Genomic DNA, 16533 nt, shown 5'->3' on the forward strand with positions numbered 1-16533 from the left:
GCGTCAAAGAATTGAGGCTTTTGAACTCCGGTGCTGGAGAAGACTCTTGCGAGTCCCTTGGACTGCAAGGCGAACAAACCGATCAGTCCTAGAGGAGATCAGCCCTGACTGCTCCTTAGAAGGCCAGATCCTGAAGATGAAACTCAAATACCTTGGCCACCTCATGAGAAGGAAGGACTCCCTGGAGAAGAGCCTAATGCTGGGAGCGATCGAGGGCAAAAGAAGAAGAGGACGACAGAGAATAAGGTGGCTGGATGGAGCCACTGAAGCAGTCAGTGCAAACTTAAATGGACTCCGGGGAATGGTAGAGGACAGGAAGGCCTGGAGGATCATTGTCCATGGGGTCGCAATGGGTCGGACACGACTTCACAACAAACAACATGTTCCCATCATAAGATATAATGGGCCGGATGGGGGCACCCTCTTTGGAAGCCCCTAGGATTGGACCCCTTTCGCACGACTTCGCACCTAACAATAAAAATTTCCAATTAACGTCCCTTTGAGGGAGCCAGGAGCCCAAAGAAGGACCTCCCTACTTTGACCTTGCAGAGCGCCTTGGACAGCCTCTTGAGTCCAGCCTTGCAAGTTCCTTGCTTGCATATGACTCATGCTTCTCTGCCCGGTGTGATTTCTCCTCAGTGGTCTACATCAATGCGCCTTTTGAGTTGTTCCAGCAGATGATGCGCCTGGCACAAGCTCAGAATATGACCAATGGTGATTACGTCTTCATCTACCTGGACTTATTTGGTGAAAGCCTGGATGCTCCGGGGCACTGCGAGACAGTGAAGCCCTGGCAAAGCAAGGAGGGTCGGGATTCGGGAGGCCTCCAAGAGGCCTTCCAGGTAAGTCTCTGGGGGGGAGGGGTGGCAATCCCAGCAAGATGTGCTGCCCCTAATCCCTTGGGTGTGTTCTTGTGTATTCTGTTGTTGGATCTGGGGAGGCTCATGTTTTCATATATGAAGCCAGAATGAGGCCAGCAGTGCTTCTGTGCATGGGCAGAGATCTTTCCCCTTGTGAATGAATCATGACAGCCAGCCTTTGGGCCTCTACTCATGGCCAAGTTTGCCTTTGGGCTCTTCTAGGCTGAACCTTCCAAAGGAGGAGGATCTGCAGACCTGACCTCTCTGGAATTTTCCTTGGCTGGGTGCTTGGCAAGGGTGGGGGTGGGGAATGTGCGGGACTGGCCTTCACAGGTTGCCATTCTTTCTCTGTTCTGCTTCATGTCCTGTACAGGAGGAATGTCAAACACCCTCCATTTCTACGTGAAACAAGAGCTCAAACCTCATTTGCACTTGTGACTTCACTTTTGATCGATGAAAGAAAGGCAATCATGGGAGGGGGAGGGGGGCTGGGTTGAGAATACTGCTGTGACCCCTCCCCACATGATATTGGCCCCTTTTTGGGGTGACAGCACCAGCCATCTGAGACCATTGAGACAATCTGCATGATTCAAACATAAGGTTTGCAATGCATCTTCCACCATCTTGTGAGCAGAACTCACATCAGTCCAGCTGCTGATATAACTGGGATCAAAACCTTCTAGGCTTGAGATCCAGTAGAGGCTCCATCTTGGCATGGGATGGTGGGCTGCCTCCATGTAAGGCACAGCTCTGTTTAGCCCCACACCTCCACTGGGCCATGGAGCAGGGCTGAGGAGGGAGGCTGTGGGTGGGTGTTTGTGTGAGGCAGAGATTTCCTGGAGATCCAGGAAGGAATTAGCATTAATGGGTTGTGAGAAGAGTTTCCAAGTCAAAGAGGGGAAGGTCATTCTGAGGGCAGAAAACAAGCAGCATAAGGGAATCAGAAACTCAGCAGTGGGGAGACAGAGGCAAAGTCATGCACGTGGTCAAGGGCAGAGCTCAGGAGGGGCCTGGGCCTAGCAACAGGATCGAAGGGAGCCATGAGGGGAGACGGAGGGAGGCACACAGTTAGAAAATGTATTCAAGCAGCCTCAGCTTCTGCTCCTCATCAGGCCAGCCTTTTGGCCTCTTGGATCCTCTGAGACCTCCAGAGCTGGCCAGAGGGGGCATGGGCCAAGGAGAAAGCAGGGCGGATGGGTAGTTCAGGGGCTGATGGACTTGGAGGGAGAGGTCTTTACTCACCTCTTCCATAACTCTAGAAGTTGGGGCCACATAGGAAATACTTAAAAAGCAATGAAATGTATTCACTGCCAGTGGATGGAGCAGGAGCTAGACAGATTCATCCATGAGAGGATGAGAATAGGTATAAGCCAGGAGAAGCAGACCCTACCCCCCATCCAGAGGCACCATACCTTTAAGCACAAGTGGCAGGAGGCAACACCTGAGAATGTCTCTGGGTCCTCTTTCATCTCTGTGTCCAGGGGAACCAGTTGGGGGCTGCATGAGATGGGATGCTGGACTAGATCAAGCAGCTGCCTAATCCTTGTGTCCTCTCTGAAACACCCAGCCCAGGTGGTCTTTGTCTCCTGCCTGGTTCTTAGCCCCTAATTCTCCCCTTCCCTTTTTCTCCCCTTGCAGACGGTGCTGATCATCACTTTCCATCAGCCCCAGACCCCCGAATACCAGCGCTTCCAAAGCAAGCTGATCCTGCGTGCCCAGAGGGACTTTGGAGTGTCACTCAATGACTCCCGGGTAACTCCACACCTCCCCGCCTCCCTTCTTCCTCTCTGCTTTGTTGTTATGGGAGGGAGCACAAGGGCCTTTGGGAGAAGAGAGATCAGCCAGCATTCTGGGGCAAAACTCCCTTCTCACCTCGGCCTGGGGAATCTCCTTCCATGAAGCCAAAACAACCACAGGAGATTCCCCAGGTTGGGGGTGGGAGGGGGCAGCTGTGGCTTCCCTCTGCAGGCCGGTCACCTGGGTGGGCTTGCTGGGGCCAGGTCAGGAGCCTCCCATAGCCTTGATTCACTCCAGGCAGGTTGTTGAAATAACTTTCTTGGTCGTTCTCTCTTCTGGACAGCAGTGGATGGGATCCCCAGTAATGAGTTTAAACTGCTGGGAGAACCATATTATCTAGTTATCCGGAAAATATATATTCACAGAATAGTTCAGCAGTGGAACTGGCTGCCTCAGGAGTTGGTGAGCTCCCCCTCACTGACAGCCTTCAAGCAGGGGCTGGACAGATACTTATTCTGGATGCTTGAGGCTGATCCTCCATTGAGGAGGTCATTGGACTAGATGTCCTGAATGACCCCTTACAGCTCGATGATTCTATGGACGTCCTCAGCTCCTCATCACAGGAGGAAGAGGAAGAAGAACAAGAGGACGAGGAAGAAGAAGAAGTAGTAGTAGTAGTAGTAGTAGTAGTAGTAGTAGTAGTAGTAGTTGGTTCTTATATGCCGCTTTTCTCTCCAAGAGGCTTACAATTGCCTTCCCATATAATAGAGCGGACTTTCTCAATCTGAATGGGTGATAATTAATTTTTAATATATTTCATTTAAACTTTTATCGGGTGATATGACCATATGATCATGGTGACTCCCAAAGCAGGCCAATGATGGGTCTTGAGGGGGTGGGAAGGGGAGAGGCCCCAGGTGTACACAGCTAAGCTTCCCGACCATATTCTGCACAATCATACAATGTCCAAGATCTGTCAAAGCCTCAGGAATGGTTCAGGGGTTTCTCAAGAGTAAAACAGTTGAGAAAGGCTACAATACAGCCTGGAAGAGAGGGATTTGCAGCAAAGTAACTTTTGTGTTTTCCAGCACACAAGTGGAAGAGGGGCAGATTGCCTCTAGGGATGCATCCCTCAATAAGTCGCAAGCCCCATGTCTTAGGTGGGCTGCTGTTTATTCAATTTTAGATCCGGCTGAATCCAGATCGATTTGAACTAGGGTCTTCCTCTATCTTACCCCCTCCCCATTGAAGCAGAAAAGTGTTCTGCACATGATTAGGGAAGCTCAGAAGGGGGGGAGCCAAGTGCAGAATCACACCACTTCTGGGGTCTCTCAAAGCCTGAGCTTGCCTGAGGCAGGATGGGGCCAAGGTGGGCACCTGGATTCCCTGCCCCTGAGAGAGAAGCTGCTGGTCTGGACCAATTCAGGATCCAGGCTACCAGGTGGTGGAGACACACCTCCATTCGTTGCCACCTGGCTCTTCTTATGGATCCACCTCCAGAGCTGTTTCCAGAAGGTTCTCTGATGGTGATCTCCAAGACCAAGGGAATGGCTGCCTGCAGGACAGGGGAGTTGGGTGAGGGGGATGGGGAATCTTCTCAATCTCTCTCTGGTTCATCCTAGCACAAGAACCTCATGGCCGGCTACTTCCATGATGTGCTGCTGTTATACTTCAGGGCACTGATGGAGACGCTTCATGAAGGTGGATCCAAGCGGAATACCAGCCTCATCCTGGTGAAGATGAGGAGCCTGAAAATCCAGGGTATGAGATGGTGGTGGAAGAGGGAAAAGGGGGTCTGGCTGTAGAGAGGAGCCCCTCACCCCACCCGTAGAACCTTCCTAGCAGGGAATCTCGTCCATGATTCATGAGGGGCAATTGGTTCCAGAGGTCAAGTGGAAATTATGTGAGTCGCCTTTCCTGCCCTCCCCCATTCAGGTGTCACTGGGATGGTGAGCATCGATGAGCACAATAATAGAAAAGCAGATTTCTACCTGTGGAGCATGGCAGACTTGCAAAGTGGACAGTACCAGGTGTGTGTCTGTGGGGTGGGGAGAGCTGTTCATGGTAGGCAAGGGAGAGCCCCACACAGCCTCACAGGGTCTCAGCATTGGTTTGCAAGTTCTCAAAAACCCTGGGTGGGATTGGGGGTCTCGGGAGAGGTGGGAGGGTGGGAGGTGAAACATCTGGTTGGGATTCTGAGAAGGTGGCAACAGATGTGGAGGAAGGTGCAGCCTGGATTTGTGATCAGAATCTGGCCTCTCCTTCCCTCAGGTGGTGGCTCATTACAATGGATCTGTGAGGCAAATAGATTGGCTTGGGCCCATCCACTGGAAGCAGGGGGGACCCCCTCTTTCCAACCCCCCCTGTGTCTTCAGCATGGATGACCCCTCCTATGACAAAGGTGAGTGTGTTGAGGGATTGAGGGACCTGCTCTCACCTGCTGAACCATGCTGGGCTTTCCTCAGCCCTTTCCGCTCCACTCTGTGGCCTCTGTTGGTGGCTCCTGTTGGCCAGGTGGGGCAGCCCCACATTGGGATGCTCTGACACCTGCCAGGTGGCCTCGCGTTCTGCTCCCTGGTTGTGGCCACAGAGGTGAGCCTTCATAGGGCCTGTTCATGAGCCACTGAGCCTTCACTTTGGGTAAGTCTTTGCACATTCAGACAGTGGGGTCAATACTGCACACATGTGTCTTCTTCTCACACATGCAGTGGGGAGCCTGGGTTTCCCCCTCTCACACAGTCCTGCCATCTCTGCTCACCAAGAAACAATCGATCCTAAAATATGCAAAGAACAAGCTGATTGTTCACACAGTGATTTTAAATACTGTACTAGTTTAAAAGTCCTGCTGTTTGTTGTTCAGTTTCTTTTGTGGTATCATTGAGTTTTTTCATGTGTACACATTTCACTCAGCCTCATGTTAATTGTAGTATTCCCTCCTTGTCATTTAGTCATCTGGTGGATCATCAGTTTCCCCTTCTGCTCAGGTGCAAAAGTGCCTTGAGAGGGGAAGGAAGTGAGCCTGGAACTCTCTGAGCTTGCCTGCCAGTCTCTCCATCCCACCCCTGTGCTGCTTTCTGGGGGTTTCTGAATCAGCCCTTCAGTCCACTTTGTGCCAGTCTGACACGTTTGTCTGCAGAGCAATATGCAGAATTTCTGCCCACTCAACTCACTCCTGGTTGTCATGGCAGCCAATTCAGAGGCCTTGAAATCGGTTTGGGCCTGGTTCTTCTGCGTGTTTCTTGTCCTCCTGTTTTTTCACAGCAGTGGAACCAGTTCATTTTCTTTCCCACATACCTTTCATGCTATTGTCGCTGGTGGTGGCATGTTTTTTAAAGGCCCTAAAGTATCAATATCATGATACAGGTTTTCTGAATTCCCTTGCTTTCTTCTGTTTTTAAAGTAAGCCTCCTGTTCTTTCATTCCCTCGTAAAGATACATCCACAAGGGAAAGGGCTAGAGTCTTTTAAAAAAACGAGCACTGAGAAATCAGAGAACATGACTGATTGACCATTTTAGGTTTGGACATTTTAGTGCCTCTAAAAAACCTGAAAAGTGAAACTGGCCATCTTGTTCAGTGTGGGGGGAGTTGCAGGAGTGGAGTGACGGTGACAGCAGCCCAAACCTCAGGAGGTGGGTGGGAATGAACAGGACAAGCAAAAGTAGCGGAAACAATGCACCCCAGGAAGAATGGGGTTCCAAATTGGCTTCCAGAAAAAGACAAAGGTGGTCTCAGAAGAACTGCAGAGGGGAAGGGGACCAGGAAAGAAAGAAACCCGGGAAATTATAGCACTCCCCAAAATACCTGTGGTGATCAAAGAATGAACTGAATCAAGATCCGGCCAGAACCTGCTTAGCAAAAAGCCATGCAAAGAAGGCAAATCCAAAACTGCAAGAAAAGCCTAGTTCCTCCTGTGCCAGGACAGGCATCCTGCAGGCCATGCCCACTGGACCCTCCCCCTCCCCAGCTGGGCGGGGGTCCTTCTGATCTGCTGATCTGCTTAGAGATGCTGGAAGGTTCACTGGCTCAGCCTACATTTCATCCGCTGAGCACCTCAAGCCTGATGGCCACATAAGTGCTTGCTTTTTCAAGCAGCAGGAAGTGAAAGGCAAGGGAGAAAGAGAAAGATACACCCAACTGAATGCTGAATTCCAGAGACTAGCTAGAAGAGATAAGAATGCCTTTTTGAATGAACAGTGCAAACAAATAGAAGAAAACAATAGAATGGGGAGGACCAGAGATCTTTTCAAGAAAATTGGAGATATGAAGAGAACATTTCATGCAAAGATGGGTTTGATAAAGGACCAAAATGGTAGGGACCTCACAGAAGCAGAAGGTGGCAAAATTATACAGAACTATACAAGAGCCAGCTTAATATCCCTGATAACCACAATGGGGTAGTTACTGACATGGAGCCAGACATCCTGGAATGTGAAGTCAAATGGGCCTTAGGAAGTCTGAGCAACAATAAAGCTAGTGGTGGTGACAGCATTCCAGTAGAACTATTCAAAATCTTAAAAGATGATGCAGTAAAAGTGCTACACTCAATATGCCAGCAAATTTGGAAAACTCAACAATGCCTACAGGATTGGAAAAGGTCAGTTTACATTCCAATCCCAAAGAAGGGAAATGCCAAAGAATGTTCAAACTACCGCAGAGATCAAACTACCGCAGAGAACTAGAGATCAAATTGCCAACATACGCTGGATCATGGAGAAAGCTAGGGAGTTCCAGAAGAACATTTACTTCTGCTTCATTGACTATGCTAAAGCCTTTGATTGTGTGGAGCACAACAAATTGTGGCAAGTTCTTGAGGAGATGGGAATACCAGAGAATCTTATTTGTATCTTGAGAAACCTATATGCAGGTCAAGAAGCAACAGTGAAAACCGGGCATGGAATCACTGAATGGTTCAAAATTGAGAAAGGAGTTCGGCAAGGCTGTATACTGTCGCATTGCCTATTTAACTTGTATGCAGAGCATATAATGAGAAAATAGGGGTTAGATGAGTCACAAATTGGGATTAAGACTGCAGGGAGAAATATCAACAACCTCAGATATGCAGATGATACCACTCTAATGGCAGAAAGTGAAGAGGAACTAAAGAGCCTCTTGATGCGGTTGAAGGAGGAGAGTGCAAAAGTTGGCTTGAAACTCAACATCAAGAAAACGAACATCATGGCATCTGGCCCTCTCAATTCCTGGAAAATAGATGGGGAAGAAATGGAGGCAGTAAAAGATTTTATTTCCCTGGGCTCCAAGATCACTGCAGATGGGGACTGCAGCAAAGAAATTAAAAGATGCTTGCTCCTGGAGAGGAAAGCTATGGCAAATCTAGACAGCATCCTAAAAAGCAGAGACATCACTCTGCCAACAAAAGTGCATCTAGTCAAGGGTATGGTCTTCCCAGTTGCAATGTATGTTTTTGAAAGTTGGACCATAAGGAAGGCCGAGCATCAAAGAATTTAGGCTTTTGAACTCTGGTGCTGGAGAAGACTCTTGCGAGTCCCTTGGACTGCAAAGCGAACAAACCGGTCAGTCGTAGAGGAGATCAGCCCTGACTGCTCCTTAGAAGGCCCGATCCTGAAGATGAAACTCAAATACTTTAGGCCTCCTCATGAGAAGGAAGGACTCCCTGGAGAAGAGCCTAATGCTGGGAGCGATTGAGGGCAAAAGAAGAAGGGGATGACAGAGAATGAGGTGGCTGGATGGAGTCATTGAAGCAGTTGGTGCAAACTAAAATTTACTCCGAGGAATGGTAGAGGACAGGAAGGCCTGGAGGATCATTGTCCATGGGGTCGCGATGGGTCGGACACGACTTCGCACCTAACAACAACAACAACAATGTCAGTCACCTGGAGGAGCCTCCATTTCACCTTCTGCTCAGACACAGAAGGACCTTGGAAGGGTCACGGTCCATCTGCAGATGGGAGAAGGGAGCTGAGCAGTTGCCACCACTCCAATACTGTTGAATTTAAGTTAATTGTATTTAACCTCATCTTGATGTAAATTCTTCATACAACAGAGAAAAGGCGAACAACAAATCCAAGTACAAAATAAATAAACGTATTGGCCATATGGTGTTTTTTATAATATCTTTAATGTTTACAGTGTTCATTTCATTCCACGTTGCCATCGGGGGATTTTCATGCATGCGCCTGTTGGCTCAGCCTCACGGGAGATTTCAGCCTCCCTCCATTGCAATCGTCCTGGGGAGCCTCAGTTTCCCCTTCTGCACAGATGCCAAAGTGCCTTGAAAGGGAGAAGGAAATGAAACTGAAGCACCTCAACTAGTGCCTCTTTCTTCCAGCAGACACCTGAGCTGGGTGTTGGGGGGTTCTGAGGGAGGGATTCTGTCGACATGGCTGGTCTGATACATTCATCTTCAGAGCAATGCAGTGGGCAGATCCAGACCTGTGAGTGGAGCTAGGCTGGTTCTCTCTGCTTGAGGAGAGGCATTCTGCTTGCCCTCCCCAATGCAGTCTTCTGACTGGAGTGCCAGGCTGGTCGGCCCTAAGGAGGGATGCTCAAAGGCTCTCTAGTTCACCTTCCCATCCGCTTGCTGGTTGGAGCAGGAAGTCTGTTTCTTGCCAGGCAGTTCTGGTGAATGAGCCTCTTAAGACTACCTGCCGGGTGAGTTTTCACACCTTCCGACAGCACCGTGCACTTGGCAGCGTTTCACACATCCTGATGGGAGTCCTGCCTCCTCCAGAAAGAGCTGTCCTCTCTGCTCACTGCTCAGCAGTCGGCCATAAAAATGAAAAGAGAGGAAATAGAGAGAGGGATTATGAATAAACACTTTTTAAAAATAAGGCTTACTGTTTTCATTTATTTAAGTTTATGTTATCACGGGGATTCTTGTGCATGTACTATTTCGCCTATAATAATGGGAGCCGTAGATTCGTGTGCATAATATTTGTCTGGAGAAGCATCCATTTCACCCTCTGTGCAAAAGCAAAGGCAGCTTGGCAGGCAGAAGAAGATGCAGCTGAACCAACACAGGTAAGAGTGGCTGCAAAGCTCTTCAGCGACTCCCCATGATGGGCAGGATTGGCAGATGCAGAATATGGTCTATTCCCCTGCTTAATCTCTTTGTACCTGACCCCAAGGAGGGAGAATTTCACCTGACTGCATCCAGGGAACCAGTTCCTAGAACTCCAGGACTTTGGTGAGCCATACTGGACTTTGGCTGGGCTGAAATGGGTCACTCTCTGGTGTTTCCTGGCTTTGTTGTGACTCTGGTGAGTATTTGAGCGGAGGAATTTTGTGTCCCAGAAGAGGAGGACAGATGACCCCCTCCAGTGGAAATGTGACTGTGACATCCCAGGGGGCTGAAATCAAACCTCTGGGGTGCAGTGGAGATGTTTCCCATCAGGGGTGGGACTCAGAACCGTCTCACATACGGTTTTGCTGTTGCATCCCATGGGCAATCCAAGTGAGGGAAAGCAAGCCCCATAGATGGAGTGGAGGTGTTTCCATGGGGTGGGTGGAGAAGATCAGTAGTCAAGGTCTAATTGTTGTTCTGTTTTCCCCTCTCTCCAGTCCCCTCACTCAGCACCTCCATTGCAACAAAAAGACGAGGTCATCCAACTGCCTGGAGGACAGCACAGCCACTCTGTGTGGAAAACCAGGGACTGTGGACTGGCCAGCTTGTGGACAGGAAAGGAAAGCAAGGGAAGTCCTGCTCTTTACTCCACTGAGTCTCCTGCCCTAATGACACCCCCCTCTGGGATCTCCTTTTACCCATTTTCGCATTGGCCTTCCTCCATCTCTCCCTGGGCAGGGAGGGTCACTATGGCCACCCTGAGTCCTGCCCATATGAATTAACCACTCCCTTTGGTGTGCTGCATGATGCAATGTGGAGACCCCCCCCCCCTCAGGATCTCCTCACTCTTTCTTTTCTCTTCCTCTGTTCCCTGACATGCTAACCCACCGGGACCAGGGGCCGCATCTGACCTACATGCAGAGAAGAGGCATCTACTGTTTGGGGCATCTCTCTATGGGGGGTGGTGCTCTGGAGTCTTGCACGCTGAGGACATGGACTTCGGCTCCAGAGGTGAGAGGGGGGAAGTCAAAAGCAGCCCAAGACTCTCTCTGCCTCCTGGCCTCAGCCTTGTTTCTGGGGCCCCAGAGGGATCCTTGGCTCCTTTCCCTCCCTGCCAGGGTCTGCTTACTACATATTGCTGTTGTGTGGCTCTCTTCCTTCACTAGGCCACCATCTTGCCCACTCCCTGCATAGGCTCCTCTGCCCTCCGTGGTGGATAATAGAAGTGCCAGCTTGGAAGCCCCTTCTGCAGCTCCCTCAGAGCTCACTTGCCCAGGCAGGCCACCCACTGGCATGGATGTTGAGACTCCTCTGCAGGGAGGGCGGCATTGCTGAGTCCAACAGAACTGGGAGTCTTCCATTTCTTGTTTTTTTTAGAGGGAAATTGGAGTTGAGGAAGGCACCTGGCTTTGGGGTTCCATGTCTGCTTACTGTATTTTGCTGTTGTGTTTCTCTCTTCCGCAGTCTGAAAATTCAGGCAGCCTGAGAAGCCCTCAGAGGAATTGGAGAAGGATGAGCAGCTGCCAGTCGCTGGCCTTGATCCCTATACCATCTGGCTACACCACAAATTCCCTCCTGTCAGCTGTATAATTGTTAAGATCGAGTTTTTCTCTTTATTATTCTTGTTCTTCTTGTATGTCTTTTGGGTTGCCCTGCCTTCACTTTGCCAGGAAATCCCTTGTTGTTAGTTGCTTAATTATAAAGGCTCAGTTTTTTCCATTCTTCTATTTCTACATCCTCTCGGTATGATTTTTCTATACTGATTTATATCTTATGTTTTTCCGTGTATGACATGATTTTGAACGGTTCCTTCTCTTCTTTCTTTGGTTTTGGAGGCTGGAAGGTTTCCCTGCAGGCAGAAGGTCCAGGGCCCTGTCAGCAGCCCCTGAGGCCTGGCTTGATGGCTGTAGGGAGGTCCTGGGAATTGGAATGAGGGGTGGAAAACCCGGGTCATTGGCACAGGTCACTCTCCCGGCCTCTAAAGGGAAGATATTCAACACTATGTAATTCTGTTGTTCTTTGCGCAGGGGTTTTGGATTTGTTCCCCCTGCATCTGTTTTGTTTTGTTTTTTGCTGCAGCCTAATAAAACTCATGAAATAATATTCTGTTTAGTGTGGTTTGGACCATATTCACAGTAACCTTGAAAGGGCCAGTCCTATAGAAAAGAATCAGAGTGGGAAAGGATGGTTCAGTATACTTACCATTCCTGTTGAGTAGAGTCAGAGATCATTGACAGGAGCCAGCATGAAGGGAGGTCCCAATGGGCCCCGAGTTGAAAGGCACTCAGGTTGGCTGTTTACAGCCATGTTTTATGTATGTTTTGAGGAGAGGGGGATGTGATGTGGCCCAGGTGAACACATGATGGAATTTCCCATGAAGCAGGATGTTGGGCAATGCCCTGGCCAGGTCTGCAGATGGCCATTTACGGGTTTAGGCAAAGGCATTAATGAGTCTAAGAAAAGGGAGCCATCATGTCTCAGTAGGTCTAGCTGCTGAGTTTGGGAAAGAGATTTCCCCTTGCAGAGGGGCCAAGCATGAGTCATGTGCAAGAGAAAGAGTTTTGCCTCGTATCCCCTGGGCAAACAGGTTTTAGTCAAGCCACTGGATCAGCAATACAATGGGGTGGGGGTTAGGAAGAGAGCAATATCCGAGTCTGAAGGGACCTGTGACAGGCAGAGGCTGCCGTTCTGAACATGTGGCTGAGAGCAAGCTCTTTAAAATGGAGTCTGGCCTTAACTGTGTCTTAGCTTTGGCTTAAGGCTAGACCAGTGGTCCCCAACCTTTTTATCACTAGGGACCGGTCAACACTAGACAATTTTACTGAGGCCCGGGGGGGGTAGTATTTTGCTGAGGGATGTTGCCACTGCCTGAGCCCCTGCTCCACTTGCTTTCCGGCCCCCTGACTTCCCATTGCCCACTGGGGGGCGCTGCCAGCAGCAGCTGCGCAGTGCCATGCAGGGAGGGAGCCCCAGCCATGCCAGCTGCCGGAGAGCACCAAAGGTGAGCTGGCAGCAGAGTGGCAGGGCAGCCCCCAGGACAGCAGTTACAGAGGAGTACGAGGAGGAGCCATGACCCAGTACTGACTGATCCACGAACGGGTCCCAGTCGCCGGCCCGGGGGTTGGGGACCACTGGGCTAGACTATTGAGGGGTGTCACTGATTGATTTATTCAAGGCATGAGCTTTCGAGTGTAAGCTCTCTTTGTCAGACTAACTCCCTACGTGACAGTGGGAATATACAGCAAAAGTTAATTCTGTTACATTAGTAAACTGTGTCACACGTCCAAATACAGCCATATGATAATTCCTTGCCAAAACAGCCAATCAGTCCCCTCAATTCAGCTGTAGTTCACAAAAACATGGGAGAAACAAAACTGTCAGTGATCAAAGGCTGGCCTGGCTTGACAGGCCTTAACTGCATTTGCTGCTGGCCCCACCTGTCAGCATACAAGTGTGAAACATTCCTGTTAGGGAATGGCTGGCAATTAGCTCATCCCGAGACCAAAGAGCTAAACTCAAAATTCCATTCCATTACCATTACCTGCAGTCACATTATCACAAATAAAATAAATTGTGAGGAATATGGATACACGAGTTGAACAAGGTTCGCATGAATAAACTATGAATAAAACTATGTTCATCTTAAATATACCATTGGAGTCAAACTGTCCTCCAAACCCCCACAGGCTGTCCCTGCAGGAACTGCTTGGTTGGCCTCCCCAGAAAACCAGCTGGAGGTGGCAGTTGGAGGGGGGATTCCAGCTTCCAAGGGGTTGATCCGGTTGCCATGGCTCCCTGCCCTGGGCTCTGAGACCCCCAGAGGCCATCAGGGGCTCAAGGGAGGCAGACCCTGCTCGATGCCACTTGCTTCTCACCTGCCCACAGGGATTTGCTGCCTGCCACCCACTTCTCATAGGTCAGGGACAGGCCTGGATCCCATTCCTCTGCCTTTGGGACCCCCTGCCCCTCCTTTGGGCCCTCCTGATGCCCTTTTGTGGCTCCTGGTAGGTGGGTGTGGTTTCAGGGACCCCGTGCCCAGCCCTTCTCACATGGTCCCATATACAAGTTGGGCTGAGAGAACAGACTCAAAGCTCCAATTCCCAATTTCTTCTTGTTGTATGTTTGGGAAAGAGAATGGGCATTTCACAAAGTGGGCAGGGTAAGGGTGGAATGACGGATAAGGAACAAAGAGCTTCCCATCTTGCCTCCTGTAATGATTAAGAGCAGCCGCAGACTTGTACCAGTTCAGCCACTCAGGTGAGACCTGCCCCGTACTTCCAAATCCTCAGCAATGTTTGGGAAATTCCTGGAGATGTTCTGGCTGCAGTCTGGGAGTGGTTTATGGGGAGAGAGACCTCAATGAGGTGCAATGGCATACTGTCCACCCACCAAAGCACTCCCTTAACCAGATGAGCAAAAAGAACGAATTCTGTGATGCTGAAAATGATCCATGGAGTCCAAAAAGTTATTTGGACTTATGGTCACTCTGACCCCCCCCCCCCCCCCCGCTTTCCCAGCTCATTTCCCACCACCAAAAATGTTGTGAGAAGACTGGACATGATTCCTGGAGCCCCAAAAGACATTCTGTGTAAATGGTTGCCTTAAAAACAAGGTTCTCAGACCCCTGTATGATTCGAAGAAGGCTGCCCGATCTCCTGCCCCGCCCCTCCATTCCCAGATCATTTCCCACCTCCAGAAGACAGAAACGGGGCTGTGTTTTATCTGCCTGATCACAAATTGACTGTGGACAATTTAAAGAAGATTTTGTTTTACCTTTGACAATGTAGATTTGTGAGAGCAATGCAACATGGACCATGCCATTTAAAAAAAAATTATTCAGAGCAGGAAATGGAGGGGGAAGAGTGGGTGCAAGGGTCGGACAATGCTGCAGAGATTACTGCGCCTTTCCCCCACCATACAGGCCTGCTCTTGGTTGCTCGCTGATTGCTCACTGATAGTACGCAAGATTTAGGGTTGGAAATCCAATTACTGTGAATCCCCTAATTGTGATTGGACAGCTACTGGACAGCCTCAGGATGCAGATGTGGAGGGTGATCTAAAAGCTGCCAACCTTCAAAGGCTGTCCAGGGACAGATTCCTCATGCAGAAATGGTCTGAGAGTTCCGAGGCACACCTGCATGTGGCTGAGAAAACCTCCCTGCTTTAAAAAAAAAAATCAGCATTTTTCATCTCAGGCATAGAAAAATCAAGATTCCTGAATAACTCTGGATCCAATAATATACTGGTACCAAGATCTAAGACTTTTTGGAAATATAGAGATCTTTTTCAAGACCAATAGATACAAACTGGAAAATGCTTCTTTTTTTGCTTTTCGCACAACTCTAATCTCTACATTGTCAGTGGTTGCATAACAGGTAGTGGTACAACATTAATCTCTAGCATTCAAATCTACTTCTGGTGTATCTGCATCACCTGGAAAGTTCTGATAAATTTGCTGCAAGCAGCATTGTAATCAACATTTGGTAGCATTTCCTTTGTGAGGACATCAAATCTTTCAAAGTTATCTGTCAAAGTTTCCACCCTCTTTTTGCAGAACCTGACACGCTCTATGATGCTTTTGCAAAATCTCATCCCGCACAATCCACATAAAAATACCTCCTGCATCTTCTTTGCAACTTCACACTGTCATGCAGAAAAATTTGCGCCAACATTTGCAGTAGGGAATTTACAGATGTTAGATTTGTTCCAGTAAGGCCTGTCAGGTGAGCCCCACCCCCGTCCGCCTCTCCCTCTCTCCGCCTCTCAATCCTTAGCAAGGGTTGGGAAATCTCTGGAGAGTTTATGGATGCCGTCTGGGAGTGGAGTATGGGAAGAGAGATCTCAATGAGGTGCAAATACAGCCATATGATAATTCTTTGCCAAAACAGCCAATCAGTCCCCTGGAATTCAGTTGTAGTTCACAAAAACATGGGAGAAATAAAACTGTCAGTGATCAAAGGCTCACCATTTGCTGCTGGCCCCACCTGTCAGCATTCAAGTGTGAAACATTCCTGTAAGGGAATTGCTGGCAATTAGCTCATCCCGAGACCAAAGAGCTAAACTCAAAATTCCATTCCATTACCATTACCTGCAGTCACATTATCACAAAAAAAATAAATTGTGAGGAATATGGATACACGAGTTGAACAAAAAAATCAGAGTCCACTAGCAGTAGTAATTGAACAAGGTTAGCATGAATAATCTCAGGGATAGGCCTAGATGCCATTCCTCAGCCTTGGGGCCCCAGTTTCTCTCCTAAGAGGTTAGGATCTGGCCCCAGGGCCTCAACTTTGGGGCCCTTATGATGCCCTTTTGTGGCTCCTGGTGGGTGGGGGTGGTTCTTGTCCCCAGTGCCCAGCTTGTCTCATTTACTAGTTGCTCTGGGAGAACAGACTCAAAGCTCCAATTGCCAGTTTCTTCTTGCCACACCTTTGCTAAAGAGAACGGGCATTTTAAAAAGTGGGCAGGGTGGGGGAGGAGTGAAGAATAAGGAACAAAGAGCCTCCCATCCTGTTTGATGTCCTAGTTAAGAACGGTAGCTTCTAATCTGGAGAACCGGGTTCGATTCCCACTCCTCCACATGCAGCCAGCTGGGTGACCTGGCTAACAAAGCTTTACTACTGCTTTACTACTGCCTCACTCCAAGTTGGATGGGGATGAGAAATACCTGAGACCAATAACTGAAAATGGGGGGGGGGGCATGTAAAACAGGGAGATAAACCGAAGGAAAGAAAGGGAAAGCTTGTTTTATTACTTTGCAAGATTTGGGACATTATTGCTGTCTGTGAGTATGTGAATGGTAGTCACTTAGAGGGGGGCAGGGAAAAGTTCCTGTTGGCAGCAGAGGATAGGACCCACAGAAATAGGTTAAGATTACGTGTATCGGCTAGATA

General features: G+C 49.1%; 1 protein-coding gene and 1 long non-coding RNA gene across 2 annotated transcripts in view; one reads left to right on the plus strand and one right to left on the minus strand.

Moving 5' to 3' along the window:
- Positions 1-11741, plus strand: part of LOC143841501 (atrial natriuretic peptide receptor 2-like) — a 43257-nt gene extending 31516 nt beyond the window's left edge. The window contains exons 6-12 of the mRNA XM_077345878.1: positions 640-842; positions 2499-2612; positions 4220-4358; positions 4533-4627; positions 4869-4998; positions 10138-10651; positions 11105-11741. Coding sequence (XP_077201993.1) covers positions 640-842; positions 2499-2612; positions 4220-4358; positions 4533-4627; positions 4869-4998; positions 10138-10295 — 839 coding nt within the window. The 3' untranslated portion in view covers positions 10296-10651; positions 11105-11741. The remainder of the gene's footprint in view (positions 1-639; positions 843-2498; positions 2613-4219; positions 4359-4532; positions 4628-4868; positions 4999-10137; positions 10652-11104) is intronic.
- On the minus strand, positions 8677-13391 carry LOC143841508 (uncharacterized). The gene is made up of 2 exons (XR_013232707.1): positions 13293-13391; positions 8677-9329 (listed from the first exon to the last, which is right to left on the minus strand). It is a non-coding gene; the product is annotated as an uncharacterized LOC143841508 (long non-coding RNA).
- Between the last annotated feature and the right edge of the window lie 3142 nt (positions 13392-16533).

Source organism: Paroedura picta, chromosome 7, assembly GCF_049243985.1.
Source record: "Paroedura picta isolate Pp20150507F chromosome 7, Ppicta_v3.0, whole genome shotgun sequence".
Lineage (NCBI taxonomy): Eukaryota > Metazoa > Chordata > Lepidosauria > Squamata > Gekkonidae > Paroedura > Paroedura picta.